At 36.6% G+C, this 18,465-nt stretch overlaps 1 protein-coding gene across 5 annotated transcripts in view; it reads left to right on the top strand.

The window, feature by feature from the left end:
* The window catches only part of LPGAT1 (lysophosphatidylglycerol acyltransferase 1), an 88,654-nt gene that overhangs the window by 38,970 nt on the left and 31,219 nt on the right, over window positions 1–18,465 (top strand). For all 5 annotated transcript variants that reach the window (XM_059673974.1, XM_059673976.1, XM_059673978.1 and 2 more), the window contains 2 exons: window positions 14,442–14,560; window positions 16,440–16,535. In XM_059673974.1, coding sequence (XP_059529957.1) covers window positions 14,442–14,560; window positions 16,440–16,535 — 215 coding nt within the window. The remainder of the gene's footprint in view (window positions 1–14,441; window positions 14,561–16,439; window positions 16,536–18,465) is intronic.

Genomic DNA, 18,465 nt, shown 5'->3' with positions numbered 1-18,465 from the left:
AATTTTAAGGCTTTCACTGTGTAGTCTGTTTTTCTTTGCTTTTTTATTGTTCTGATATTTAGTAATGCTTGTATATTTGTCTTCTTAGTTACTTTATATGATAGCTTTAGTTCTCTATTGATAACTATTAGTTGTCTTTCGATAAACAAAGGTAAAATTCTTTTTAAATCCTCTCTTCTCTCTTCCTCTTTCTCGTTTCCATCACCCAATTTTAGTCAATGGTCAATAATATTTATTCACAATATATTTAAATTTGCACTATTATGAATCTTATACTACTTGCTTTGTGAGCTTTAAGGCTATCCATTTACTCTCAGCTATTACATCAAGGTAATCAGTGCTCCCTGCTCACTCTCTCCCTTCTTCCAGTTTTTGTTACTTGCATTTATATTTTGTTATGGCCTATAATATTTATGCTTTATTTTATTACCCTCACTTCCTTCTGGTTTAGTCTTAATTCTTCAGTTAAATATATATAGTGCCCACCCAAGCACTTTTGATGCAGACTTTCCCAGTCAGCCTTTGGTTAGCTAAAGTGCATCCTCTAGTAGTTTCTCAATAAGGAATCATGGGAACAACATAGGAATATTATTTTTACAATATTTTCAGAACTTCTTTTAATTGCTTTATACTCAAAGGACATCTTAGTAGGCAATAAAATCCTTGGCTTACTCTTTCTTTCTTACAGGTGTTGTGAAAATGTCTCTTGGAATTAAATGTTGTCATGGAGATGTGTGAAGCCAGCTTGAATTTTTCCTTATGATTTGATGTTTTTTGCCTATCTATCCCAAAGAGATATAATTCACACACCTCAGAATTTACCATATTAAAATGTACAATTTAGTGGTCTTTATTATAATTGCAAAATTATACAACCATCCTCCCCATTCACTAATTCCAGAACATTTAATCACCCCCCTACCCATTAGCAGTGACTCCCCATTTCTTCCTCTCTAACCTCTGGCAACCACTAATCTGGGCTCTATCTCTATGGATTTGCCTATTCTGGACATTTCCTATAAATGGAATCGTACAATATATGGTCTTTTGAGTCTGGCTTCTTTCATTTAGCATAATGTTCTCAAGGTGTGTCTATATTGTAACATGTCAGTCTTTCATTCCTTTGTATGGTTGAATATTTCATTGTATGGATAGATCACACTTTGTTTATACATTCATCAGTTGATGAAAATTTGGTTTGTTTACACATTTTGGCTATTGTAAATAATGCTGCTGTGAATATTCATGTATAAGTCTCTGTGTGGACATATGTTTTTCCTAGGTATCTTAGTTTTTTTTGTTGCAATGGTAAATGGAATTTTTTTGTTTGTTCATTTCTCTTTCTGTGAGTTCATTATTGGTATATAAAAAAGCCATAGATTTCTGGGTGTTAATTTTGTATCCTGCTACATTGCCGAATTCATTTATTAAGTCTAGTAGTTTTTTTGATGGAGTCTTTGGGATTTTCTATGTAAAATATCATGTCATTGCGAATTGGATGCCTTTTATTTCTTCTTCTTGTCTGATCGCTATGGCTAGCACTTCCAGAACTATGTCAAATAGGAGTGGTGAAAGTGGGCATCCCTGTCTTGTTCCTGTTCGAAGGGGAAATGGTTTTAGTTTTTGCCCATTGGCTATACGTTTGTCATATAATGGCCTTTATCATGTTGAGATATGCCCCCTCTATTCCCACTTTGCTGAGAGTTTTTATAAAAAATGGGTGTTGGATTTTGTTGAATGTGTTTTCTGCGTCTATCGATATGATCATGTGATTTTTGTCTTTCAACTTGTTTATGTGATGTATCACGTGTATTGATTTGCAAATATTGTACCAGCCTTGCATCCCTGGAATAAATCCCTCTTGATCATGGTGTATAATCTTTTTAATATATTGTTGGATGTGATTTGCTAATATTTTGTTGAGGATTTTGGCGTCTATGTTCATCAGGGATATTGGCCTGTAATTCTCTTTCTTTGTAGTGTCTTTATCTGGTTTAGGAATTAGGATAATACTGGCCTCATAAAAAGAATTTGGAAGTGTTCCTTCCTCTTAGATTTTCTGAAATAGTTTGAGAAGTATAGGTGTTAGTTCCTCTTTGAATGTTTGGTAAAACTCCCCTGTGAAGCCGTCTGGGCCTGGGTTTTTGTTTGGTGGGAGTTGTTTGATTACTGCTTCTGTTTCATCAGTTGTTATTGGCCTATTCAAGTTTTTTGATTCTTCCTGATTCAGTTTTGGGAGTTTGTATTTTTCTAGGAATTTGTCTATTTCATTCATCTTGTCCAGCTTGTTGGCATATAGTTGTTTGAGCATATGTTTTTAATTCTCTTGGACCTAGGAGTCAAATTGCTGGGTCATATGATAATTTTATGTTTAACTTTTTGAGGAGTTGCCAAACTGTTTTCCATAGCAGCTGTCCCATTATACGTTCCCTATTTAGAAGAGTTTTAATTTCTCTACATCTGCACTAATACTTATTTTCTGGGTTATTGTAGTTTAAATTTGGCCATCCTATGTAAGTGAAGTGGTAGCTCATTGTGGTTTATATTTGCATTTCCCTAATGACTAATGATGTTGAGCATCTTTTCATGTGCTTATTAGTCATTTGTATCTCTAGAGAAATGTCTATTAAATTGCGGACAGATCACGAGAATTCTCATGTTTTCATATTATACAGTGTTTTACAAAGTATCATACTTTAAAAAGATATTAGTTTGTAAGAACATGTAATAAATAACTTCAAAATGCAATGGGTATTTAATTTTAAGGCGTGCCTTTAACATTTATGTAAAACGTTTTTTGTACTTGTTCAATAGAAACTTATCTGGCCACTGGGTAAAGCTAGCAATAAAACTACTGGTCCGCAATGTGTTAAAATTCTTTGCCCATTTTTAAATGAGGTTGTTTGTCTTTTTTTAAAATGTTATTTTAGAGAGAGAGAAGAAGGGAGAGAGAGAGAGAGAAACATCCATGAGAGAGAACCATCTATGGGTTGCCTCCTGCACACCCCCTACTGGGGATTGAGCCAGCAAGCTGGGCATGTGCCCTGACCAGGAATTGAACTGGCGACCCCTTGGTGCATGGGACAATGCTCAACCAACTGAGCACACCAGCCAGGGCCGGTTGTTTGTCTTTTTATTATCTATCTATATATAAAAGCCTAAGTGACAGAACAACCAGAACAACCTGTTGCTATAATACGCACTGACCACCAGGGGGCAGGTGCTCATTGCAGGAGCTGGCCCCTGGTGGTCAGTGCACTCCCACAGCAGGAGTGCTGCTCAACTGACAGACCTGTCCTGGCAGCCCACCAGCCCGGGCTGCAGCCACTCACTCCTTCAGTAGTCCTGCAGGTCCAATCTCCGGAAAATGGGCCAGGCACCAACAGACCAGTGCAGCAGCATGATCCTGACAGTGCTGCCAGCCTGGGAGAAGTCAGCCATGACCACTTCCCCTCCCTAGATGCTCTGCAAAGAAGAAACAGTATAAAAGTGGCTGCCAGGTGGCTCCCGATAACCACCGTGAATGTCAGTGGGACAGATCCAGATCCTGGGCCTGCAAGGACGTCCTACCACCTCCCTGGAGGGCCAATTGCATCCTGGCGCTCTCCTCCCCGCCCCGTGACCCCACCTGTGCATGAATTCGTGCACTGGGCCTCTAGTTGAATTATAAGAGTCTTTCTATATTCTGTATACTATACTGTATCAATTTTTTTGTTGTTGTTACTTGTGCTTTTGATGTCATATCTGGGAAACCATTGCCTAATCCAACCAAGGTCATGAAGATTTACACTTACGTTTCCTTTGAAGAGTTTAGCATTTATATTTAAGTCTCTGATCCATTTTGCATTAATTTTTCTCTCTGGCATATGGTAAAGGTCCAAACTTCCTTCTTTTGCATAAGAATATCCAGTTGTCCTAGCATAGTTTGTTGAAAAAATGATTCTTTCCACATTGAGCGATCTTAGTACTCTTGTTAAAAATCAGTTGGCCATATGGGTTTATTTCTGGACTGTCAATTCTAATTCTTTGATTGTATATGTCTCTCTTTATGCCAGTAACATGCTGTTTTTATTACTATAGTGTTGTGATAAGTTTTGAGTGTTAAGTATACTTTAAAGTATTTTAATTCTTTTAAAATTCATGACCCTTTTTGTTATATATTATGACTTCAATAGTAATTAGGTCATGAATCAGAAATCCTAATTTAACTTTATTTTGGATTTTAAAATGTTCACTGACAATAGTTTTTTTAACAATATTTATAATGGGTTAAATGACCCCTTCCTACCTCTATGTTGAAGAAATGCTTACTAGTTATGTGTTTCAGTAGAAGTTATTGTTAATAACAATATTTGCTTTCTCAAGAAAATAGAACATTAGTTGTAGGAGTATCTTGTGTGATTGATCAACCAAATGTTTATTGACTACCTACTGCCAGTTAGCAAAGTTATTGATTTGTAAAATACTGTGCTAGAGAATGTGTTTAGACTAATTTCTATCAAAAGGATTTTTGACATAGTTTTTATTTTGATGGATGGCTTGGGGAATAGTTACGTTTACTATGAAATATGTTTCCAAAAGAGACCTGCAAAAAGTTTTCTAGAAAATGGAAATCAATATGCACATTTTTCCCTAATGTGATGGTTCCATTTTTTAAAGGTAATTGAGGTCCTTCCAGAGATGAAAATTAACTGGAAGCTACATTTATTTTGTAGAATAAAGTATAAATTACATGGATAAGGAACAAGGGTCATTTTTAGTGAGTGGCAGGCTGTTTTTTTGTGGGTGGGATAGAATTGATTTTTATACATGAGAGACTGAATTGGGCATTTATATTAAAACTGAAATAATCATTTAAAACCATTTTAAGCCCAAAACATGTATATAAAGATGTTGTATTTTTAATGAAGAATAGATACTGCTAAATTAAATATGATATTAGAGATAGTATGATATCTTTTTAAAAATTGACTTTTGAGTTAATATGAGTTTGGGTCCTGCCACCACAACTTACTAGTTGTATAAGTTTGAGCTAGTTAAGTCACTTCTCTGAGCCTCAGTTTCATCATTATTAAATGCTTCAGAGCAATTTATGTTTACCTGTCTTCTAATTGATTCAGTCACCTATTCTGATAATATTTGAGTGCCTTCTCTGTCAAGCCCTGTGCTGGTGGTGGGAGAACGGACAAAACAGCACAGCTCCTGTGCTTCTGTAGTTGACTGTTTTGTGTGGGAGACAACAGGAGTCACCTGATAACCATGTAATCACAACTGTGACAAGGGCTACAAAGACCAAGTAGAGGGGCTATGCAATTAAGTAACAGAGGGCTTAATCTGGAAATGAGTGTTGTCAGGGAGGAATGCCTCCTTGAGAAAGTGGTACTGAGACAGAACTGAGGAATAAGTAGGAGTTGACCAGGTGATGCTGGGTAAGGGGCAGAATATACAGAGGATGAAAGAGATTTGTCATGTTTGAGGAACAAAGGGAAGGCTAGATTGACTGCAGTATGGAGTGAATAAGGAGAGGAGTAGGGTGGTTGTGATGGGGAGTTGATAAGGCCAAATCCATTGAGGCTTTTTAAGTGCATATTAAGGATTTTAAAATTTATATTAAGAGGAAACCATTCAATGATTTTAAGTAAGGGGATGGTGAGATCAAATTCATATTTGTAATAATATACTCTGCGGACTTTGTGGAAATGGATCAGAGAGAACTGAGAGTGTACAAAGGTACCCTCTGGAAGATGGTCACCTTAGACAGGTGAGGTGATAGTTGGCTTGGTGTAGGTCAGTGGTCGGCAAACCGCGGCTTGCGAGCCACATGCGGCTCTTTGGCCCCTTGAGCATGGCTCTTCCACAAAATACCGGCTCTTCCACAAAATACCGACTTCTACGCATGGGCCACGAAGTTTCAATCGCACTGTACGTGCACGCCCGCACGTGGTATTTTGTGGAAGAGCCACACTCAAGGGGCCAAAGAGCTGCATGTGGCTCGCGAGCCGCGGTTTGCCGACCACGGGTCTAGGTGATGGCAATGAGATGGAAATAAGTGAACTAATTGAAGAGTTTTGTAGGAGGAAAATTGTAGGAACTAGCTGAGGGATTGGACATAGAGCATGCAGTGAAGTCTTACCAGACCGAAGTCAGTGTACCCGACACTTAGAAAGACCAAAACTCAAAATGTCAAAGTTTGGCATATGGAAAAGTTAATTGACCAAGAAGGCACCAACTGAGAAGATGGGAGACTTAGTGATGCTCCAAATTCATCTTAAGAAAGTACAGAGTTTAGGCTGCTTTTATGTCGAGGAAAGGGTAAATGGGAGGGGCAAGAGGTGCTTGCCATCTGCAAACAGTTGGGCGCCAGCAGGGGTTTGAGGAAGATTGTGAATCTTCTTTGTTCTTAGTCTGACTCTAGTTGATGTGAGTCTGCTTCTGAGTTTCCTGCAAGTCTTTGATACATAATCATTATTTTTGTACATACTCCCTTCATCTCTTCGGGAGAGGCACCTTATGGTAAAGGGGTATTATTGTAAAACTCAAGCTGCAAGCAGAATTGCTCTAATGATTAGTATGTCTGTATGCAAGAAGCTATTAACCTGAAGGCCATGGGATCAAATTAGGCTTGCATAAATGGAATCACAGAGGCCCAGCATTTCATTCTGTTACAGAAGGGTAGGTGATAGGGATGACCATGAGATTTCTGGTATGAGCTGCTCGGTGGTTAGGGAAGCCCAGAGGAGTAACAGGGAGAGGAAAGATACAAATTTAGCATGGGACAGCTGAGAAGCATCTAAGTGGAGCTCTGAAGTAAACATATAGGTATGAAGTCTGGAACTCAGAAGAGAAACCTGAGTCAGAAAAGTAGACTGGGACATTACCAATAGTATTTAAAGCCATGGAGATGGATGAGATCACCTAGGGAGATTGTAAGTGCCGAGTGACTCGAGGCCCAGGATCAAACTCAGAGGATTCCGACATTTGGAGGATGGGGGAGTCTAAGAAGGAACAGTGGAGAAGTAGAAGGAATGCCTGCCCTAAGAATGTGATGTCAGAAGTCAGTTGTGTGTCAGGGCGGCGGTCTGATGAATGCTGTTGAGAGTGTCTTTTGTAAGATGAGAGCTGACTTACCCTTTGTTGCTTTTGGCAAGAGCAGCTTCATTGAGGTGGTAGAAGTGGAAATTAGATTGGAGTGGGTTGGAGATAAATGATGAATGGGAGAAGATAAAATGCAGGCACAAACGTGTGACTTTCCAGAAGTTTGGCTCTGAAGGAATAGAGGGTGATAGTTGCAGGAGAGAAATTAAGTCAAGAGAAGGCTTTTTACATTTTTTTATTTTTAAGACGGAAAAGTCGAGATGTCGAACCACTTAGAGTTGTACCTGATGAAACTGGGGACACTTCTATGACTAAAGTATTTAGGGAACTATTCTTAGTGAAGATTTAATGAGATAACACTTATCAGGGCAAGAAAGCACTTAAATGTTGGCCCTGGTGGTGGAGGCAGGCTGCGCCTGCATAATTTGCTCCTATTCTGACTCTTACTTAGTAAGACTGCTCCGCCTCAGCCCCGCTGCATTTTTTCGCTGATATTCTTCCTCTCCCTAAGATCTTCAGTTTCTCTGAAAATTTCTACCTACTTATCTAACCCTTTGATATCACTCTCCACTCCTTCAGTTTCTTCTCTTTCCTTCTTTCTGAACCTCTTTGGCATCTACTCTATAATTGTGGTTCCTAACCTTTGGGCTATGATTTCTTTTTTAAATATATTTTTATTGATTTCAGAGAGGAAGGGATAGGGATAGAGAGATAGAAACATCAGCGATGAAAGAGAATCATTGATCGGTTGCCTCCCGCACGCCCCCTACTGGGGATTGAGTCTGTGCCCTTGGCCAGAATCAAACCTGGGACCCTTCAATCTGCAGGCCGACGCTCTGTCCACTGAGCCAAACTGGCTAGGGCTGGGCTGTGATTTCTTGTAGTGCTTCATAGTTCTCTTAGAAGGTCAGGAATCTATGTACATATGAAATGTCATCTGTGGATGAATAAATTATGTGTTGTAAATATATGTTAATATTGTTCAAATACAAGTAGCTGCTTATTTGCTTAATAAGAAATGAGTGAATGAATGAATGCGTGAGTGAGTGGACGAATGCTTATGGCGAAGAGACTGGTTGGCATTGCCATGGTAGCCTGGCACCGCCTGCTTGCAGGTCCCACCCCCTGCTGCCGCCAGGGGGAGGTGACCAGCAGGGCGATCAGGGGCCCCCCGCTGGCACCTGCCTTGGCTGGCCTGGGGCCTGCGGGCTGGGGGCAGCTCCTGCATTGAGTGTCTTCCCCCTGGTGGTCAGTACACATCATAGCAACCGGTCGTTCCACCGTTCATCGATTTGCATATTAGGCTTTTATTATATAAAATAATGGGGTGGATAGTCCCACCCCGCCGGTCGTCCCACAGATCGGCCAGACCTGTAGCAGGCCAGCAGTGACAGCATGATACAGTGGTTTTGAATCTTAGTTCCCCTACTTCCTATCTGCATAATTGAAAACACTGCTTACTCTTTGTGTCTCATTTTCTTCGATTGTAAATTGGGTCTAATGGTATTTGTACACTTGGAATTTTGTGAAGATTAAATAAGAAAGTAATGTAAATTATTTTCTGTTAGTAATTGTAAATGCTTGGCACATAGTAAACATTCTATAAATGTTCTCTATTAAGATGATTAGTATTTAATTATATATCTATGTAATACCATGTGCTACTGTTATTCTTTTAGTTAAGCAATCCTTTCAAACGCTACACCTTGAACCTTGCCTCCTCGAGTTAACCTCTTAAATTTTAAGTGCCCAAAAGAGGCACTGACCATGATTTCCTAGTATGTTTTGTGTACTTGTTTTTTTAAAAATAAAATAAAGCAAAGCTCATTCAATTCCAGTGGTTCTTATTTACAAGTATACATCAGATTCACCCAGGAGGTTTTTTCAAAACGTCTGGGCCTTACTTCTGGGAGTTTGAATATGATGGGTAAGGGTTGGAGATAGGGGATAGCATCAAATACCTCTATTATAATAGTCCTCCCTTCGTTTTCTTTTAGTTAATAACCCCCTTGCTTGGCTCCTTTCCTCACCAGTCCCCCCTCCATTAATTAGTATCTTAAGCTACTTTCCATGGCCACCCTTAATTATGTTCCCATTCTCTTTTTATCTTGCCCCATTTGCTCTACTAACTTCTAACATTCAATGAATCCAGTCCAATCTGCCTCCATGTAGGCTGCTGAAAGCCACAGTTTTTGAGCTATGTGAGATTCTTCATATTCTATTTTGTTCTTTAATCTTTACTATTCATATTAGAATACCTGACTGTACGTGACACAGTAGGCATATGACTCTTTTAATAGTCATTTCAAAAGTGACTTCAACTCTCATGTAATCCAGTTACCCAGGATCTCTTGATTCTATCAATTATTTCTAATTTATTTGCACAATGTTTTGAGTAGCATTAATGATATTATTAATGTTTCATAAATGAGAAAACCAAGGTACAGGGTGGAAAAATAGTTTGTGGCATCAGCTTGCAGGCATAATTTTTTTTGAACTTTGAAAGATAAGTTATAATGGTCATATATTAAGAAACCTTTCTTCTCCACATTAATTCTGTCTTGTGGGTCAGTATAATGGCTTTAGCCTCACAGTTTTTAAGGAATTTGTGATGAATTAGTATTTTTTAAATTTTCTTTTTGAGATGTAAAATGTCCTGATCAATTCTAGTTTATGTTTTGGGGGAGATTTAGTGTGTGTGTGTGTGTGTGTGTGTGTCTATGTATGTAGTAGTAGTAGTAGTAGTAGTAGTAGTAGTAGTAGTAGTAGCAGCAGCAATAGCAGTAGTAGGTGATCATCTTTGGCCTTGGTTTTTAACAAGAATTTTGAAAGTTTGTTACAATTAGCAAACTTCTCTTCCAGTTTTTATTCAGTTTTCCTTTATTCCCTTTGGAACTAGTGGACATGACCCAATTATTTTTTGAGAATTCATTTCACAGAACTGTGTGTTAAAATATTTTTATTCTTCTAATCAAGTTCAATGCAAGAACTGGCAGGCATCCATAGCTTCAATTCTTTAACATGCAAATAATTCTATTCCTTGGTTAAGATATTGGCTCCATTATTATGCTTACTGATTCTGGGGTAGCAGGATATGATCTGAAAAACATAGCTGCTTTATACATAAAATAAATGTTTTTTCTCTTTCAGCATTTTATCTTGATTTTGTTAGTCATATAACTCTCTCTTTGAAGTATATAATAGTATGGTAAGAGTATAGTAGAAGAAGAATACCATATATATTAGATATTAAGTTTACTGTTGAATAATATTTAAATTATTACAAAATTCAACATGACTTTTTGCAACATCAAAATTTCTTAATAAAAAAGTGGATCCAGTACCTTCACTTGTTTGATTTAGTATGCCATGTGAGTCTTAGTAAATTGACATTTATTTTGAAAATACATTATGGCTAAGTTATGGCTGAGAGATAAAATATGTGTAGTAGATTAACTCGATTTTTACCTTGAAAGTATTATAGAGATGAACATTGAGAACCATACATACTAGTAATGTTAGATGTTTGTTAAAATGTTCTAGGTGTTTAAAGTATAATACAGTTGTTCTTTTCCTATATTTGATTAGAAAAAAAATGATAATTTGTGGGGGAATAAAATGGAAAAGAAAGAGAAAGGATGAGCAGGGTTGAGACGGGTGGGGCATATTAGGTTCAGAGACCTGCCATAGCAGAGCACCACAGACTGAGTGGCTTAAAACAACAGAAATGTATTCTCTCCTAGTTCTGGAGATAAGAAGTCTGAAATGAAGGTGCTGGCAGGGCCATGCTCTCTCTGAAGGCTCTCGAGGAAGATCCTTCCTTGCCTCTTGCTTCCTTCTGGTGGTTATCCACGATCCTTGGCTTGTAGACACATAAGTCTAATCTCTGCCTCCGTTGTTACATGTTATTTTTCTTCTGTATCTCTGTGTCCACATTCCCCTCTTCTTTTAAGGACAACAGTCATTTTGGATTTAGAGTTAGTAGGGCCCACCCTAATCCAGTAGGATCTCATCTTAACTTGATTACATCTGCAAAGACCCTGTTCCTAAATAAGGCCAAATTCACTGATTTAGGACAGATGTAAATTATGGGGAGACACTATTCAACCCAGTACAGAGGGCTCTAAATTTAATTTATATTTTGAGATTTAAACCAACACACTTTATATAAAAGCAAACAGGTAAGGTACAGCTTATGTAAAAAGCATTTTCATTTGCAATTATATTTACATACATGCTTCCCCTAGGTAACTAGTATTTTTTTTAAAAGCATTTTTTAAAATTTGATTTGAGAGAGAGAGAGAGAGAGAGAGAGAGAGAGAGAGAGAGAGAGAGAGAGAGAAACACCCATGGGAGAGGTAAACATCAACTGATTGACTCCTGCATGCATCCTAATTAGAGACCGAACTCGAAACCTGGGTATGTGCCCTGATGGAGTGGAACCTGAGACCTTTCCATGCACGAGACAACGCTCCAACCAACCAAGCCACACCCACACTGGCCAGGGTTCTAGTGTTTTCCATTTATGTAGCAGAGATTGCATTAAAGGAATATTTGGTTATGAAATATCTATTTATATAGATGTGGAACCAGAAGACTTTTCACACAGCTCAATATTTATAGAACCAAGCTAGACTTTTCTTGAGTGTTTTAACTGCTGTTAGAATAATACTTTTGTTCTTATTTATTTTAAATCCATAACACTTAACATTGCCTGATGCTGATTTACTGAATGAAGAATGAATTAATAAAAGAATGGGGTGTGTGTGTGTGTGTGTGTGTGTGTGTGTGTGTGTGTGTTTCCGTGTTTCCATTGAGGGGTTGTCAATAGAGGCAGGATTTGGTGAGTTTTCATTTAGTAAATGAATTCTCCTTAGTCCTTTTAAAAAACCCAATTGATGGCATTCTTCACACACTATTCTATACTTTGCTTTTATTATAGTATGCTATTCTGTATCAGTATACAAATGCTATAATTGCATAATATTCCATTGCACAGATATATTATAATTTAACTAGTCTTCCTTTTTTATTTTTAATTGTGATAAATACACATAATATAAAACATACCATCTTAACCATTTTTAGGTGTATGGTTCAGTAGTGTTAAATATATTTACATTATATAACCAATCTCTAGAAATTTTTAATATTACAAAATCAAAACTCTATATTAAACAACAACTTCCTATTTCTCCCTCCTGGAAACCACCATTCTTTCCATTTCTATACATCTTAGTCTCCCTTCCTACTTGTTTTTATCTTTGCTCTTAAAAACAATGCTGCTATAGCCTTAGATATGTGTCATTTTGCATGAGTAAGTATTTCTGTAAGATGAATCCCTAGAAGTGAAATTGCTGGGTAAAAAAGATTTTCACGTTTCTTAGTTTTGATATATTGCCAAATTGACTTTCAAAATTATTGCACCAATTTATATTCCCCCAGCAATGTATGATATAGTAGCTGTTTAAATATGTTGCAGTAAAATTAGGATGTCAGTCAAACTGAATAGGGAACTTGGGAAAGGATGGGTACTATGGAGGGAAGTTAGTGCTGCTGCGCTGTGCAGGACCCTGGGCTCTCCTACTGTTCTCCCTCTACTCTACCTCGTTCCTTATGGATTACTTAACATCCCGTGATGCAGTGTCCATACCGCATTCATTTTAAAAATTTGCCCAGCCGGTGGGTCAGTGGTTAGAGCATCAGCCTGAGGACCGAAGGGTCGAGGTTCAATTCCCGTTGCAGGTTCCCTTGCCCCGGTAAGGGCTCCTGAGAGAGGCAACCAATCGATGTGTCTCTCTCACATTGATATTTTTCTCTTTCTCTCTCTCCCTTCCTCTTCCTCCCTCCCTTCCACTCTCTCTAGAAATCAATTTAAAAAAATCCTCAAGTGAGGATTAAAAATAAATAAATAAATAATAAGATGAAAAAATTTTCCCACACAGTGTAAGCTATTTGAGTATTAGTATTAATATCTGATAGAGTGATTGGAACACCTCACTTTGCAAGTGGGAATCACAATGTAGATGGTAGGGGCAAAAGTAGGTTTACAGATGTGAGCATGTAAAACAAAGAGTTTATTCTTGTATTATTATTTATTCATTATTATATTATTTTCTTTACAAACAACTGTACAACTACCCCCCCCACCCTGTATGTTCAACCCAGCCGAAAATTTCCTTAATTTAAAATTTTAAGAGATCTGAAATGAATGGATGCCTTGCTTAAAGAAAATATTTTTAATAGAAAGAAAAAATTAGCAGAACCCCTTTCTAATGAGCTCTTCTGAAGAGCTCCCTCTATTGTGAGGAGCTTAGTTGTAGTGGAGTGACAGTGAAGAGGGGTGGGGAGGAGGGAGGCTGGAGGAGGTGAAGCAGGTTTCCTCATCCCTATCATCCCTATTTCATCCGGAACGATGACCTACAGGTGGCTCGACTTCTTTCCTTGTAGCCGTGAGTGAGATGAGCGAATACTAATGTATAACCAGCCCCTGGTAATTCATGTCGCAAGCTTCTTGGTAGGATACTAATGTTTGAAACTGGTGCTCAATTTCATTCTTTTCTGTGAAGTAAATTGACTGTAAAACGAGGCATAACCTCATGGAGATACCACTGTTTTTCCTTAGAGTATACACATAGGTTTAGGCTCAATGACTTTTTATCTGGAGATTTTTAATAAGTGTAACATCTTTATTTTCTTATTTTAAAATGAAAATACTTAACATATTTTTGTAATATTTGCATATATTATTCTAAAGCAGAATTTGAAGGACTCTGGGACTCACTTCCTAATGATGATCAGTATTAATAGTTTGGGATTCATTCCCTTAGGCTTTTTTCAATGTATTTACAACATATAAATGTTATTTCTTCTTTAAAAACGTGTAATCATACTATATACACTGTTTTATGATTTTTCTCTGTTTATTTGATAACAAGTCCTTTTTGGGTTAGGGTATAGAAATACCCTCCATCCTTTTAATGGATTTATGCTCTTCCATTATATCATAATTTTCCTAGCCATTCTTCTATTGGTGAACATATAAGTTGCATTAAACATACTTTATGCATATCTTTGCCTATGTGGACAAATGTTTCTGTAGGATAAATTTTAAGAAGTAGGACTTCTAGATCAAAGAGTCTGACCATTTTATATTTTAATGGATGTTTTGGGGCTCTGCAAAATGTTATATCAATGTCCTGATTTTTATAGGAAATAAAGTTCTGAAGTTGCAGAAGTTTTAGCTAAGTGTTGTATATATCATTATTAATATATGCCAGTTTTTCTAATATAAGGTTTCTAATAATGTAAAAATCTTTAAAATGACAGCTTGTTTATTCTTACAGTGATGGAGTGGGGGGACGATATTAAAGCAGTTATGGAAGATGAAGCAGTAATGCTGGTGAATCATCAGGCAACAGGAGATGTGTGTACTCTGATGATGTGCCTCCAGGACAAAGGACTGGTAAGCCATCCTGATGGCGGAAGTAGAAAGCAGAAAGGGGAGGTTAACAGAACCAATTCAAGTACCTTATGGTTTGGAACATAGACTTTAATATGTATATTTTTCCTGAAAATTTAGAAAAACTTAAAAGGAAAAATATGTAATTCTGAGTTACTGCAGAAGAGGAATTTAGAGACTTAAAAAAAAATGACGGGGATAATGTGAATTATATCTCCATAAAGCTGTTTTGTTAACAAAGTTAGTATGGTTTAAATCGGGGGCTGTCTTGAGGTGAAGTGGTAGATTGCCAGTTTGAGAAATACAGACACCAAAAACAGTATTGCTTAAGATAGAAGAGTAAAGGTGGTCAGTGAATTTGGGGATCTTTAGCCAAAGGAAAAGAAGGCAAATACTATTTTGGATTTCATTTGTAAAGCATATTGAAAGGAAAATATCAGACTCATTTATTGTTGCTAAGGCTCTGTTTGAACTGTTGATTTACGTTGCTTCTATTGATAACTAAAAGAGATGTATATACTGGGTGGGCTTAAAATAAATTGTCTTTAGCATGAAAGGAATTATCACCTTAGGAGAAGTTAATGAGGTTCTATTCTTAGAAAACGAAATAAGTAGGAAGTATATAAAGTTAATGGCCTAATAATAAATAAATTAGTAGGTATATACTGAGTGCTTCGTATTCATGGTCAGTGACTATAAATATAGAATACCATCCTATGAGAGACTCTCCGACTCTTAAAGGAATTAACAGGCCAGTGGTAGGTGGAGGGAGGGTATGGCAAGCAATACATAAGTGCACAATGAGAAGTATTCAGTGGCAGGTGAGCTCACAAGTACTGGATGGATATAGAAAAAACTGTGGAGGGAAGAGGACATAAACTTGACCTTGAAAAAGGAGAATTTAGTAAGGCAAAGTAATGAAACAAGGGCCTTGTTCTTTAGGGAGAGTCTTGGCCAAAATACCAAGGCAAGAATAAAACTGGTGTGCTTAGATCCTAGAGATTTTGATTCAGTAGGTCAGGGGTCAGAAAATGAGGTGAGAGTCAAGGAAAATATGTTTGATTATTGTGGAGTCTGTTTTTCTTGTTTATATGAAAAGCAGAGGTATTATCTTGCTGGAATGTGGAATAAATTCAGTTCTTTCTTCAATTCACAATCTTGACTTGTTAAAAAACTATCCTGTATAGGTATGTTTGTACTTCTAGTAATATTTATTGCCTGTCTCCTAAATTCATAATGTTAAAATTTTGTAAAAATTAGTTTATTTGGCTTTGTATCAAGAATCCCCAATTCCTATTTTTATTCTTACTGATGATAATTACACTTATAGTGGTTATTCAGTGTCCTTAGTTAGTTTTGAATCTCAAAGAATGATTCAAATGGTCTGTATAAATATGCCTAACATTATTACTCTAACTCCAGTTTGACATAGATGATAACTATATTAACCAGACATAGTTAATCTGAAATTCACCAATAATGTGGACAAAAGAAAGTTTTCTTTGTAAAAAGATTTCAGTTAGTTTGTCTTAGGTTCCTTTTTCTGTTCAGAGTAATTTTGTTTTTGTTTTCTGATTATACTAAACGTTTTTTTATGATCTGATATTATTGAACAATTGGAAATCTTAAAGCATTTTAGAATCTTCTTTCAGAAAGGAGTAATTGAGAAATATAGAGCAGGAAGTATTATAATCTTTACTTATTGCCTAATAAGTTAGGGCAGTATTAATTTATACTTACAAGTAGGATTGTTTACTTGATTTATTTCATACTCCATGGTGCATTCAAAAGAAAGGACTCTCAACACTTAGAGAGTTGTCTAGACTATAATCAGGTTTCTCCTATTCAACATTTAATTATTTCTTGTTTTTAAATATTTTAGGTTGTTGCTCAAATGATGTGGTTGATGGATCATATTTTTAAGTACACAAACTTTGGAATTGTTTCTCTAATTCATGGAGACTTCTTTATAAGACAGGTAAGTAATGAGCTTTTCCCCCCACAGTGATAGCCTGATCAAACTGATACTTTATTATATAGAAAGGCATAACAAAACCAGTTACAGCAGGTAAAGCCAGGGGCGTTCCTCTGACTCTTTATTCCCTAAATCATTTATTTCAGTCTGAGCTTGAGTACGCGTGAGCATTAAAGTGCTGATACTGTAAACATTCTAATCTCTACCCTCCTTCTCCCATCTAAACAGTACAACATTCAATTAGTACCTATCAAGCACCTGCCATAGTCTCAGCTCCTCTACTTTGTAGTTATGTGAATTGGGCAAGTTATTTAGACTCTCAAAGTTTCCTCATTTTTCAAATGAGAATAATAGGTACTCCCCTCATAGGGTTGTTGTGCGGATTAAATGAAGTAGTACCTGTGAAGCACTCAGCACAGTGCCTGCTACCTTTGTCATCATATTTGTCATGATCACCACTATCCTCATCTATATTATCACTATTATTTTTATTTGCACGTCACTGTTATATGAGGTATGTAAATTAGCAGTAGAGAAATTATTAAATAAATAAGAGGAAATATTTTGAGAATTCATAGAGGAAAAGTGAGTACATCAAATTTCGGTGAATCCAGAAAAACTTTAGAGGAAAAGATGATATTTGGTATACATATAGAGAATGAGTATGGGTTTGATAAAAGAAGATGGGTTGGGATTGAACCCCAAGCATTAGGAATAATTTAGTGTGTAGGAAAAAGCATCACAGCCTCTTATCAAGTCAGCACTACATTATAATATTTCCCTGCTATGCTACTAGTTTCACACACTTTACTTTCTCAGAAACGGGCAACTGAAATATGCAGGCATTTTTATGTATGGCAATGCCACACTTAGCTGGTGTTTATATATTTGGCAAATTAAACCAGGATTGTGCAGTACTTACACATAATAAGTACTTAATGAATAACTAGTGAATCTAATTAAACCTTTCCTAAGAGCCACAAATTGAAAATAAGCTGGAAGTATGTAAGAAAATTCTAAGCTCTATGAAAATAGGTGTCATAAAACACATATTCTTTACTTCAGATAGTTTTATGTACAGAACACGTTTTTGTTTTTCACATGCTATGCAATTATCTAGTTTCTTCTGGAAACACCCTTGGTTCTTCTGAGCAGAGATGAACAGGGAGAATGGAACCTCAGGGAAAATTGGAAGTGCGGATTGGCCACAAGGTTGAGACAAAATAAATAGTGACCAGAACAACAAAGAAACTAGCCTAATATTTCAGAGTATCTCAGCAATTGAAGCACAGCAGTTTAGGAGAATCCAGAGAAAAAACTAGCTGAGCCCTTTGCATCATGGGAGTCTAAGGAAATTATTGAATTTATAGTGTAGTGTGGTATAATAAGTGACCCTAATATGATTCTCAGTTATCAAAAAGAGGCTAAGTTATACTAAATTATTGGTCTACTTTGAGAGGATAAAAGTAGAAAGTAATGCACTCTAAAGCATTTTTTTGTTACAATATAAAGGCTTGCATACTTAAAGACTATTTCAAATATCAGAGAGATTTGCAAATTCTTTTAGATAGTAACAAAATCTATAATATGGAAGGAGGGGAGAGGGAAAAATATTAATGGTAAAGAAAATCTCTTGGGACTTTGCTACTGGATGATTTTGACAACTTATTTCCAAGAATATTAAAAATATTTTACAAGTAGACTTGGGAACTTACATACATGAAGCTTAATCATAATTCATTTCAGTAAATTAGCTAAGAAAATGTCATACTTGTTTTGCATTTGGAATAATTTAAAGACTGAAAGCTTACAGATTATTTTAGGGAGCTTCTGTAATTGCGTTGGCTGGAAAATTATTAGTGAATTGATCATACTGGAAGGAAAAACCTTTGTAATATTTAGTTGTGGATTTTGGGACTTTCTAAAACTTTTT

This window comes from Myotis daubentonii, chromosome 18 (assembly GCF_963259705.1).
Source record: "Myotis daubentonii chromosome 18, mMyoDau2.1, whole genome shotgun sequence".
Taxonomy (NCBI): Eukaryota; Metazoa; Chordata; class Mammalia; order Chiroptera; family Vespertilionidae; genus Myotis; species Myotis daubentonii.
The sequence above is the reverse complement of the archived record's forward strand: the minus strand, read 5'-3'. Positions and strand labels throughout refer to the sequence as shown.